The sequence below is a fragment of the Syngnathus scovelli genome, chromosome 2 (genome assembly GCF_024217435.2).
Source record: "Syngnathus scovelli strain Florida chromosome 2, RoL_Ssco_1.2, whole genome shotgun sequence".
Classification (NCBI taxonomy): domain Eukaryota; kingdom Metazoa; phylum Chordata; class Actinopteri; order Syngnathiformes; family Syngnathidae; genus Syngnathus; species Syngnathus scovelli.
This window is the reverse complement of record NC_090848.1, coordinates 21,324,402-21,336,948: the sequence shown is the minus strand read 5'-3', so window position 1 is coordinate 21,336,948 and position 12,547 is coordinate 21,324,402. Positions and strand designations below refer to the sequence as shown.

General features: G+C 42.4%; 2 protein-coding genes across 12 annotated transcripts in view; both read right to left on the bottom strand.

The window, feature by feature from the left end:
• Positions 1 to 724: 724 nt before the first annotated feature.
• On the bottom strand, positions 725 to 4,130 carry tprg1l (tumor protein p63 regulated 1-like). 2 transcript variants are annotated; one of them, XM_049753551.2, is made up of 6 exons: positions 3,781 to 4,130; positions 3,445 to 3,536; positions 3,043 to 3,093; positions 2,502 to 2,627; positions 1,721 to 1,856; positions 725 to 1,489 (listed from the first exon to the last, which is right to left on the bottom strand). In XM_049753551.2, the coding sequence occupies exons 1-6, from the start codon at positions 4,006 to 4,008 to the stop codon at positions 1,295 to 1,297; spliced, it is 828 nt and encodes a 275-aa protein (XP_049609508.1). In that variant the 5' UTR covers positions 4,009 to 4,130; the 3' UTR covers positions 725 to 1,294. The 2 variants fall into 2 exon arrangements, with proteins under 2 accessions (XP_049609508.1, XP_049609507.1); XM_049753550.2 differs by having other exon boundaries at positions 1,703 to 1,856; positions 3,781 to 4,127.
• Positions 4,131 to 6,508: 2,378 nt separating this feature from the next.
• The window catches only part of prdm16 (PR domain containing 16), a 164,507-nt gene continuing 158,468 nt past the window's right edge, over positions 6,509 to 12,547 (bottom strand). For 9 of the 10 annotated variants that reach the window (XM_049753497.1, XM_049753501.1, XM_049753498.1 and 6 more), the window contains 3 exons: positions 10,824 to 11,072; positions 10,025 to 10,205; positions 6,509 to 9,350 (listed from right to left, as the gene is read on the bottom strand). In XM_049753497.1, coding sequence (XP_049609454.1) covers positions 9,216 to 9,350; positions 10,025 to 10,205; positions 10,824 to 11,072 — 565 coding nt within the window. In that variant the 3' untranslated portion in view covers positions 6,509 to 9,215. The remainder of the gene's footprint in view (positions 9,351 to 10,024; positions 10,206 to 10,823; positions 11,073 to 12,547) is intronic. The other variant, XM_049753504.1, reaches the window with a different exon arrangement.

Below are 12,547 nucleotides of genomic sequence, written 5' to 3'. Positions count from 1 at the left end.
TTTCATGGTGTTTCATTGCAGTTAATTTTAAAACAAGAGGTGGCTGGACAGCTGGCTTCTCTGGCATAATACTGTAAAGGGGCCTTAGAAAACACTAACATACACACCCTATTAGGTACAAGTTATGTGGAATCACAGGACCTGATGGAGAGCTTACGACATAATGGGTTCTTTGGATGAAACAAAATACATCATTTTTAAGAAAGAGCAAAAAAAAAAAAAAAAAGGCTTTCTGTGCATTTGGCAAAGTACTTTTCATATTACAATTTTGTATTTCAAGCATGAAGAGATGTTAAAGACTACGTACTGCAGAGATGGACAACTTAAATGATGGAGGGGCTGCAATTTTTCATTAGCACTACTGGGGGAAGACACTTACCTAACCAGACAAAATTGCCATATATGGACAAAAAATGTGCTGGCCCTCTTATGGCTATAATCTGCATACAGTTGCAGGAAAAAAGTAGAGACTACTTTGTTTGCTTCAATTTCTTGTCCATTTTGAAATGCCTCCCATTCCTGAGCTACAGAGATTTGAAAGCGATACGCGTATATCATATCATGTGCAATCACATTTGAATAGTGCACAACTTCCATTTGGCCATGTCCCTGGACAAGATGGAGTATGATAAAAACAAAACAGTCTGTGTTTGCCCTAACACTCCTCTCACAATACTCTTGTAGCCCCCATTTATAGGCAAATTTGCCAAAAAAGAGAAAAAGGTCACATAAGATCATTTATTAAGGTCACCTACGATTTGTTTTCATTGTGAAGAATATTATCTAATTTTCCACAGTAAACAAGTTGAATTGTTAAGAAAGACAGAGCACATCATGATCAATTCCCCTATTAGCAAGGCTTATTCCACTTAATCATGTGACTGGATATACAATAGTTTCCATTCCAAGAATCCGCACAGGAGTCTCATGATGACTGCAGGCACACAGCCATTACATCTTTGGCACTGAACGCCACTTTTAACAGTTAATGCTCAAATAAGTAAGAAAAGATTGCAACACACCCAGTTTAGGACAAAAAAGGAACATAAGAAAAAGGCAGAAGCAAACACCGTCGTATTTCTCATCAACTTTTTGTCACATACCCAATACAGTCAAAGGGCCCATGCAAGTATGGTAGCTCTTGAAAGGACTGGGGCGCTAAAACCAAATGAGGAGACAGTTCATGCAAGTCTTCAACTGGCTGACTATTTGTCTGCTACAACCTGCAAAGGCTCATTTTGTACAATCTCCCTTGACACAACACAAACAAGGGTGCCGTTTGGAGAAACTGTCTCTAAAAACCAATCTTGCCACGGGTCATTGAATAGCCCAACTTAGCCTCATTGTTGATAAAGGACATAATGCCCAGGTAGGTCTCAATGAGGAGGGGTCTCTCCAGGATCAGGACTCCGTTGGCCCGACCAGGGATAGGGTTCTCCTTATGGGCTCTCTTCACCGCCTGTACAAGCTGGGTCTGAAAGTTGTCCAGCTGTACATACGAGCAGAAATAAATACACAATGAAAAAAAGTTCTTTACAGTAAACCCTGTCATTCGCTTTGAATCGCTAACAAAAAGAAGTAGACTACAACTTTTATTATCAACCAGGACAGAGCTACGTGGTTCTAACGAGTCTAGACTACCAGCCCAAAGTTTTGAAAAAAAAAAAAGCGTGTCCAATTAAACCTAGTCTGAAGGGATTACCTGGCAGAGGGAGGCTACCTTCTCATCTGCGTGGGACATGGGGTGCTCTGTGAAGGTGGCATAGGGCATATCTGTTGACCACGGGTTCCAGCGGTTTAAGAAGGAGGCCCGGGGACGCTTGTCCCACTGGACACGAACCCCAACACCATCTCTCCTGTAAAAACAATGCCCTGTAAATACTGAGGGTGTCATAGTAACATCTTGTTACTGTTATTGCCCACGTCATTCTGGAAGGCATTCAGAAGATTCCAGTTGCTTCACAATCTACACATGACATATAAAAATAATAAACTACTTTTATAGACCACATTAGTATTCTTATAGATTTGTGACAGTATGTTAAAAATTACTTTTATGACAATTATGCTATTAGCCTACTGAAATGTTAACCTCTGTACTAGCCGTCGTGCCCCAGTTACCGGGTCTACTTCAGACACATGAATGCTTCCTTCAAATAGATGGGCCCTTTTTCCCCCAGGCAAAAACACTGTTGCTATGAGTTCCTTGCACTGTTTTTCTGATTTTGTTGTTGATTTATTTCCATGCTTTTACCAAGTGTTACAGCAGACTGAGCTAAGCCTGCCTTTGGCGCCTTGTGTCTTGACATTTCTCTGCATTTCCCCATAACAATTTGTACAATTTGTTTCAAACGTCTCTTAAACTTAATAGAAATTGTAATACAAAGATTCATATCGAAATTACCAAACAATTACTGTATATGGCAATGGAGGCAAATCAATTAGAATCGTAATGCTGGTAATCATAAAGTTTGATCAAGGGTCAAATGAGACATGCATACTTGTTCAGGGATTTGGGCGGGAACTCAAACTCGCCCACTGAAATGGTGTCGACGGCGTTGAGCGAGATTCTGATGACCTGCTGACACAGCAAATTGATGAAGTCGTACTTGCACACCAGCAAGGACCTGCACATGTGAAGGAAAACCAACTTTTGGTTAAAGGGAACATAATATAGAAAATTAACTCTTTAAATAGTGTAATTGCCCACTCATTAAGGGTGAACTAAAACAACTAAATTAATCTTATGCCTGCTTGTGAAAAAAAAAATGTTGATGAGCAAGCTGTTGTGCATTTCTGGCCCACTGGTACGAAACACAGGAGTTAATGCACATACAACTAACAAACAATAACCACTGAGCTTCTCAGATGACCACAAAACAAAAGCACCTCTTTGATGCAGCTTATATCAAGAGCAAAACGTAAAGCAAGTTGCAGCGTTGGCACATATTAGTATTAGCTAACTGTGTGTAAAAATAAAAAGGCGGATCTTTTTTTTGAAAGATGACATGAAAGTACATTGATGTGTGCTTTTTGTCTTACCTGTCCGTAATGAGGACAAGTCTCTCCTTCTCATTATTCCAGTGGTCAATCCTGCACAGATGATTGTCATCTTACTTTGACATGATAACTCACTATTCGATAGCAGCAACACACTTGCGCACTCCTTACTCATTCAAGCCAGTTAACGCATTTTTGAGAACATTTATTGTGCAGACCTCAAAAGCCAAAATCAAAACTCGGCTCTCTTGTCGAAACATTTCTTTCTCCCAGACGTCTGTGAAAAGTGTGCTCAGTCACTCAAGCATTTAATTTATTATATATTATTATAGTATTTTAGTTGGAAATGTTTGACATCAGCTTCCAGTAGAAATAACACATGAAAGAAAGTGTTTCAGAGCTACTTAAAATGAGCGAATGGTTCAAGGTAAGAATGAGACTTACTGAGCCAGAAGCCAGACGCTCAGCACTTCTCCATCCTCAGAGGGAAGCGCCACAGTCCGGATGTCGCTGACCGCCTGCTCGATGGTACCTGGCTGGCATCAGCATGAAACAGATGATGAGTCAGCTTCCTCACAATTATCGTCATCATCATCATCGTCATCACCACCACCACCACACCTAGCCACATATTTGTACTGTACTCTTACTTCGGACTGCCACCACCAAGCCACATATTTGTACTGTTACTCTTACTTCGGACTGCCATTGTCAGTCAGTCATCATCATATAACACTCTCTTTACATGACGAATGGAAGCGTAGGAAATGGACGTCGTACCCGGAACACAAAATAGTCCTTGACTTTGGCTTGCATGGTGGGGTTGTGCACGTGAAAAGGCGTCAACGTTTGCAGTGGCCCGCAGCAGGCTGCAGTGGCTCCGTGTCCCAGGCTCCGCCCGGCCTCCGGTGGCGTGAAAGCGACCTCCACTCCTTCCTCGGCCTCGGCCGGATGGAGAACCGCGGCTCCCGGACTCTCGGGCTCCACCGTGTCGTTCAGCTGAAGCATGGCGGAAGGGAAATTCCTCGACGGAAAAGCAAAATGTTATTTGGTAGAAGCACACTCGCCCATTGCGCACCAGTAATGTTTTGATTGTGGAAGTGCTTGCTTCACTTCCGCCTCTGAGCTTCCTATTAAAGGGACAGTCGCCAGTTAACTGCGCCGCACGGCCTCATCTGGTCACACTGCAAGGAAAACAAACAGTACCATTATCTTTTCATGAAACCATTAATATTAGAGTAATTTCTGGTTTGTTAACCCTAACCCGTAACGTCCTAACCCTTAACCCGAACCTCCAACCCCAAATTCCAACCCTGACCCAAACCCCAACCAACCACTTAACCTTAACCCCCTAACCCTAGTTTGGAACCATCCTACAAAACACTAACCCAATAGGGTGTTATATATTAAGTTTTTATTTCATGTAAATTTGTAAGCAACATTCCAATTTTTTGGACTGATTCAAACCACTCTAACTTTAATGTGGTGAGCTCATGCAAACTTTTTTGTCATAACTCCCAAATTAAAACCTATTCTTCAGATTTTGCTTACTTTCATCTCTACTTTTCACATTTTAACAGAATCAAACTATTCCACTTTTAAACTTAAACTGTGTAGATTCCACATTTAATTTTATTTCACATCTTTCCATAACATTAAGTATCATTACCATTACTCATCATTCCACATGATTCCCTATTGCTCAATAGCTTTTAACATAATTTCCTATGTAATGTTTCAAATTTTTTTCACCCTGTATTTGCTAACTGTGGTGCAATCCCCCCCACCATTGACCCTTTCCAGTTTGCGTACCGTGCCAAGCGGTCCTCTGAGGATGCCATCTGCTCTGCCCTCCACTCGGCCCTCACCCACCTGGAGAGAAAGGACTCATATGTGAGGTTGCTGTTTGTGGACTTCAGCTCTGCCTTCAACACCATTGTGCCGCAGCGACTCATCTGCAAACTCGACGAGCTGGGCCTCAGTACCTCCCTCTGCAACTGGATACTGGACTTCCTCTGTCAGAGGCCTCAGGTGGTGCGTGTTGGCGACAAAATCTCCGCCAGCATCACGCTGAGCACGGGAGCCCCCCAGGGCTGCGTGCTCAGTCCATTGCTCTTCACCCTGCTGACGCATGACTGCACTGCGACCTACAGCGACAACCGCATAGTGAAGTTTGCTGACGACACGACTCTGGTGGGTCTCATCACGAAGGGCGACGAGACTCGGTACAGGTCGGAAGTTGACCTTCTGACCACGTGGTGCAGGGACAACAACCTCCTGCTGAACGTCAATAAGACCAAGGAAATGATTGTTGACTTCCGGAAGGGTCACACAACACACCTGCCGCTGATCATCGACGGTGCTGTGGTGGAGAGGGTGAGCTGCACCAAGTTCCTGGGGGTGCACATCAGTGAGGACCTCTCCTGGTCCGAAAACACCTCGTCACTGGCAAAGAAAGCTCAGCGCCGCTTGTACTTCCTGCGGAAGCTCAGGCGTGCATGTGCTCCTCAGGCAGTCCTGTCTACATTTTACCGTGGCACCATTGAGAGCGTCCTCACCAGTTGCATCGCTGTCTGGGGTGGTAACTGCACTGAACAGAACTTGAAGGCCCTGCAGCGCATAGTGAATACGGCTGGTAAGATTATTGGTGCTTCGCTACCCTCCCTGAAGGACATTTACACCTCCCATGTCGCCCGCAAGGCAACCTCGATTGCCAGAGATGTGAGTCACCCGGCTCACTCTTTGTTTGACCTTCTGCCCTCTGGGAAGAGGTACAGGAGCCTGCGCTCCCGCACCACCAGACTCGCCAACAGCTTCTTTCTCCAGGCTGTTAGGGCCCTGAACTCGCTACCCCCTTCTGCGTAGCGTGCGGCACTGTTGCGCTATTTTCGGAAATGTCTGCTGTACGCGCACTTGCTCCTTTTTTTTTTTTTTTCCTGCTCCTCCTATTTATTTATTTATTTATTGTTGTGTTATTTATTCATTATTTATTCAGCACGCTTTTGTTATACTTGTTTACTTGTTTGTCTGTTGTGAGCCATGTCTTGTCACCGTGGGATAGGGGGGAACGAAATTTCGGTTTCTTTGTGTGTCTTTGGCATGTGGAGAAATTGACAATAAAGCTGACTTTGACTTTGACTTTGAATTTCTCTAAAATTGCATTCTCTGGTTGTATCTTAATGTTCCTATTTGTAATAGTCACATGATTCTTATAAGCAAGTAAATATGCTTAACTTAATGTTGATGATACAAATGAATATGGTGTCATCATGGGGGTAATGAGTCTGTCAGCAAAGTCTTAGCTGTGTCAAAGTTGATGCCTCAAGATCCCCTTTGGAGGCATGAAAAAATACCGATTGTTTTTTTTCAACAATGTTGTGCATATGCTAGTTTTTTATATCCTAATACTAAAGATGGTCCAAGATATGATGGGGAGCAAAAAACAGCTAAATGCTTGAAACAACACTCTTCTTGTTCCCTACCTGGAAAAAACATGAAGAGGTGAAAATTCCATTTAAAAAGCACACCGGTTTTATTGCATATCAATTTCATGTATAAATTCTTCATAACATTGGAAAGATTACATGTGGTATACATTGCTATTCTACAGAATTAACATCAGTCATGTCTTTTCAATGAAATTTTTCTAAAGTACATCTTCAGTAATCACAAGCATCAAAAGAATTGCAATTTCAGAATTGTTCAATATTATTCTACAATCCTTTATTGGTTTTTTTTCCTGTTATGTCTTCTTCCACAAGTCTTCTTTTATTTCTTTAAGAGCCACTTGCCCCACCCAACGTGTAAGGCAGTCAAGAACTTGAAGTCAAACCTACTAAACCTAACCACATTTACAATAAGTGCATCTACGGATTTGTTTTTTTGATTTTTTTTTAATCTTTTTTTGATTTGATACACAATTCACAAATGGACATAATTATGACCGCTAAACACGTCATGCACAATATCATATTTTTTTGTTGTTGTCAGTTTTCAATAAACATAACATAGGCGATATACAACTCAGATCCAAACGAACAAGCACCATCCATTTAAACCCATATTTTTCCATTATTTTTTTTTCTTCCTTCGGACAAATGCACCATATCTTCCATCTTTAAAATACTGTACAGTCAATAAGAAACAATATCTATTTTTTTGTCTCCTGTAACAGTGAGCGGGGGAGGGGGACAGCAACCGCGTTCCAATATCTTGACGACCATCTGCCAGAATAATTTCTGAAGTGGGAAAAATGGAATGCTTCAATGCCTTCAAAGCCTTTACACAGCGCATTCTTACTACAGTAGTCCATGACTTGACATGAATCACGACATAGAAACGACCCACATCTTTATAAAGGTAAATAAATGAAGAGATTTATCAAACAAGAGACTTGTATCTTCAGAAAAATGAGATGATGCAGCAGTCCTCGTGGAGCCAAAGAAAAGTACAGTGTTCCTTCTGTCCTGTCATCGAGACCTAAGCCTGATCAGGGTATGGCTTGGACCCATGTGGTTTCATTAAGTGCTAGCTTGAAAAATATAGCATCAGGCCGAGTTTGAGGATGACGAGAAACGCCTCCCGTGATGTCTATCTACAGCTATCTACAGTCCAAAAGAAGTCATGTCCTCCGGCTAATTTATGGAATGAGTTTGACGCTAGGAGAAGAACAGGAGAGCATCCGGTAGAGCCACCATGGTTTAAAAGAACATTTTTATTCATGAACGACCAACTAGCAGAATTGTAATGCCAGTAAATGTATTTTAGATGCTTCTTCTGGTTTCATGAGTCCCATTCCCCAATAAGGTCGGACAAATGGTCCAGGCCTTTTGGGCTACATTACAATTTCATGTTCTTATCAAATGCAGACAGATTCTATTTGTCTTATAAAGTGTGGTAATATCTTTTTGTGATACTAACGGCAAAGGCTCCCCCCACAATAATACTTAATACGGGTGAAATGGAACTGAAGCAAGAGGAAAACTAAACACGGCAGGACATTACAGTGCCACTAAAACTACAACTATCTTCCACTATAAATAATAACATTTCATGGAGCGTTTCCGTTATGGCACACCGAATCTGGAGATTCTCAATCTCTCATCGGTGTTTATTCCTTCAGCAACCAAAGGAAAAAAAAGAAGACAGAGGACTTTTCCTTACTCTCGCACCCACCACCTCATACAGAATGAGTGAACAAGCAAAAAATAAATACTACATACACACATGCTTCTGAAATCAAATATATTGGAACAAGTGGAAATGAAATGATTGTCAGAGAACAAAATATTTTCTATGGGTTATTTGGCACGTGTCACCATCGCTATGAACAACTAGGTTATTTTGTACACCATGTGACATTATTATACAATTTTGGTCCTTCTCTAAAATAATTATATTAATAATTTAGCACGAAGGTGCCTACAACAAAAGAATACTGCGGTAACTAAGAGGAAAGTAAGCAAACAACATTTAAGAGTGACATGAAATGATGTGTGACTGAACGATTGCCAGCATGATCAAGCTGGTAAATCCACTAAAATCAATTTACTGTGCACATTAAAATCAGTCTGTGTGTATTTATCGTTCATTTCCACACTCCCGTTGATTCTGCAGTCGGTGACACGCAATCCGCGTGGAGTTTCATCTGGAGTCAAATGTTACTTGGTGAGAAACAGCACCCCCTTGTGGCCGAATAGTCTTAACGCTGCAGTGCGATTTTGTTCCTTCTTTTTCTTCTTCCAGGCATTACACACAGAGCTTTTAGTGACACGAGTCATTTAAGTGTCTACAGAGTGTCACGTCAGCTCTCTGCTGTCGCCAGGTGAGACTGAGCGCACTTCGGGGGATGATCGGCAAAGTTTCAATGCTGTCGAGAAGCATTCATCATGTATGTCCTTCACATCAACAGGAGCTTAGCAGTGCTTTCTTATAGTCTACCGCCTCTTTCTCTTAAACACGCGCACGCGTGCGCGCGCGCGCACACACACACACACACGCACGCACGCACGCACGCACGCACGCACGCACGCACGCACACACACACACACACACACACACACACACACACACACACACACACACACACACACACACACACACTGAATTCTCCGTTCTTCATGACGACTTGTGTCCACTCCACTTGTGTCTCTAATCAAACTACTGTTCCTGCCACCTTCTACCACACCAACCTCCTCTCCATTTCTCTCTCTTGTCTAGATGTGGTTGAGCGGGTGAAAGCTGCTCGTCTCAGACGATCCGCCTCCCATGCCCAGCCAAGCATCCAGGGAGTTCTGGGAGGGCGTGTGCAAAGGGTTGTTGTCGGACAAAGACAGCATCATTGCATAAGCCTGTAGAAGACCACACGAATATTGCCATATAGTTTAGTTGGGATGAACTGATTTTTGATTTATCCCTTTGACACAGCTTTCACTATCAACATACTTCTTTTCTTTAATCATGATAATATGGTGTTGCTGTAAAGGTGGAGTTCACAGTGGTAAACACTTTTTGTTATAGAGTTCAGAATCTAAAAAATATCTGATAGTAGATATTCAAATATTTATTTTGGGGAGGGGTCATAATTATCCCTCTCTGGCCCCATCTTGTGGCTCTAATTTAATATGCAATTTTTTTTTCAACTTTTAATAGTGTGGATACTGTAAAACTAAACAATCAGAGACTATAGACACAGAAGACATCACCAAGAGGGCCATCAAAATTTTTAAAACCACTTGAATAGGCAGACTGAAGTCTGAACATCCATGCAGTTAAACTCAGTTAGATTTGAAGCGAGCAGACAAGTATTGCATTCACAGTGTTAAAAACTCACAGTGGAACCTCTAACATTGAATGCCTGTATTGTATTAACATGTATTAATCACAACCGTGGAAGAGATCTTTTTTTTTTTTTTTTTGATGAATTGAACCAAATCAGAGCTTGCCCAGCATCCGGGAAAATACTTTTTTTGACCTCAGAGGTTCCACTGTATTTTACTTGTTATCGTGTCTTTGCTTCACCTACCTGCGTTTTAGCCTGCCTGTACAACGTTTCTTTCAAAGTCTCCGACTCTAGCGATGTGTTAAATATGTCTTTAACGTCAAAATGTTGCTCATCACTGGCTGCTTTACGTAATACATCCAGGCCCTTGGGAAAGCTGGAATGACCTTCAAGGTCCAGCAGAGAGCCCTCCTCCTCTAAACACCTGCATGCCGGCGCAAGTGGTGGGCCGAATATGGATGTGAATGCAAATGAGAATGGATGCAAGGAGGAAAATGATTCAGGAAGATGTTAAGTTGAATGAAGGGAAGAGAAAAAGAAGGGACTAATTAGTCAGAAGGGAGAAAAATGAGGCAAGAAGAAGAGTCACATGCGTTCCTGGACTGGTCGCTTGCCAATTGAAGGGCACATGTATATAGACAATGAGTTAGGCAATTTTGAGTCTTTTAACTAAATATTTAAATTAAATTTTCCATTTATTTTTTTATGACTTGTAACTGAGATTTTATTACTGGTCACAGTGAAGTTTACATTACAGCAAGAAACACCATAATTATAGTTGTGTAGATACGTAGTCTAAATACATTTTTCGGACAGCGGTGGAGGTTGTTGACTAACCTTGCCGAGTGTAATTTTTTTAAAACTTTAAATAAAGAAATATTCCTAATTCCATTACTTTTTGTCTTGTCTTTTAAAGACACATTTCTGAAGAGTTATATTGTTATGTCATGGATTAGTACATACTTGTATGAGTAAAGACTGTATGAGCAGCTGCGATTAGTTGCAACATTGCTAACAAATGCCAGTAAAATGAAATGGGTACCTGCGAGAGTGCTCGTAGCTCATAGATAATGGAGTAGTCTCTTCCTCGTCTTCTTCCTCTTCATATGCACGTGTTGCAACTGGAGACGGGGATTCCGGAGCCTCATCGTGAGACTTTTCAGTCAGGCTGCCTTCCTCTTCCTCCTCATCATCCCCCTCTGCTTCCTCTTCCTCCTCCTCCAGCCCCTGGAGGGCCATCTTGGAGTTGGACCTGTGGCCACTCGGGTGCTCCTCCTCAGACGGGTCAGATCTGCATGCATCAAGGGAGGAAGTGTTTGTAATGGTGCCGGATGTAGCTTAATGTACTAACCAAAGGCTCCCGCAGAAGTAATCTTGTGTTGTCCAGCGAGCACACTAACAACGCGGGTACCAACTGTTTTCCAGGGGACACTTTTTAAACAGCACCCCCACATGAATAATTGGACCTACCCTTGGGAAAGAGACATCAAATGTGCCGTTTCCTTTAGCTTGCCGGATGTGAACAACACAGTATATTGTATCAGAATACTATAGGTGATCAGCTCAGCACTATTTTGACCTGCCATCTGTACAATCTCTAGCCAGAAGCCCAGCTGCCCCTTCATCAGCCCCAGACCACATGACATTGCTCATGATATCATTTCCTGTGGGACAGCAAAGTTATCCCTTCCTTTCTTGCCACACAGTGGACATTTATCAAATCAGACAGGACTACCTCGAGAGAGGCGAACACGGGGATAGGATTGGGTCATACGCTGTGGGTGGGTAAACATGGAGAGGTGGACTCCTCTTTCAATCTACATTAAATATTACTCTAATCAAATCGCCAGGCTGTTTAGCTGGGAAAAAGTCCATGCCTGTATCCAGGGAAAGAAGCCTAGCTCTGACATCGAGGGGCCCTGGGTTTTGTCATTTACTCTAAACACATCAGTGGGCTGTTTGGGTTAGCAGACAGGGCCTATGGGTACGGGGGATGGATTGGGGGATGGAAGACCTCCATCATCTGAGGATCTCCTGGATAAATGCCTCAACCTGAGGCCCCGCTTTGTGCTCCTAAATGCCGGACAGGAGTCCCAGACCAGCTAAAACCTTTTATTCTCTCTTATTACATCTCAACACTCTATGGGTGCAAATAGCAAAATCATTTGCTCTTTGAAAGTACCAATGCTGACTAAGCATCTCTTACAGGCCTACCTGGTAGCGTGGCAGACATTTGTGTTCCAAAATAAAAGCTCTGCCATGACTTGGACTATAAGTTTTACTGCACTGAAGTTCGGTTGCAAGGGCAGTTAAGAGCAAATACGGAGAGTCATGCATGAGCTTGGCTTCAGTCACTCAGAGGGCAGAATAAACACAGAGCTGTCTGGTGGGAGGACAGAAAGCACAACACAGTCTGAATGACTGATATTAAAACGTCAGGCCACCTTGTTGTGGATGACACTCAGTATTGATCCCAGATGGCAGCTGGGCTAAACTACCACACAGTCTGCTGGCCCAAAAGTGTGTTGACAAGAGGAAAGGGATGATGATGGAGGGATGGACTGTGTAAAAACAGAAACATCTTTGTCGCTGAGAGTTTCCAAAGTATCGAGTTTCCAAAACTGACAAATTTGTTTAAATGAACTTGTGCTCATGGACCTATAAAAATGACTGTAATGTACATGTCAAGGGAAGTAGTTAGCATGTCACTTTGGGAAAAGTGAAGAAACACTATGAACATGCATACAAATGGCTTTTCCTCCTGGA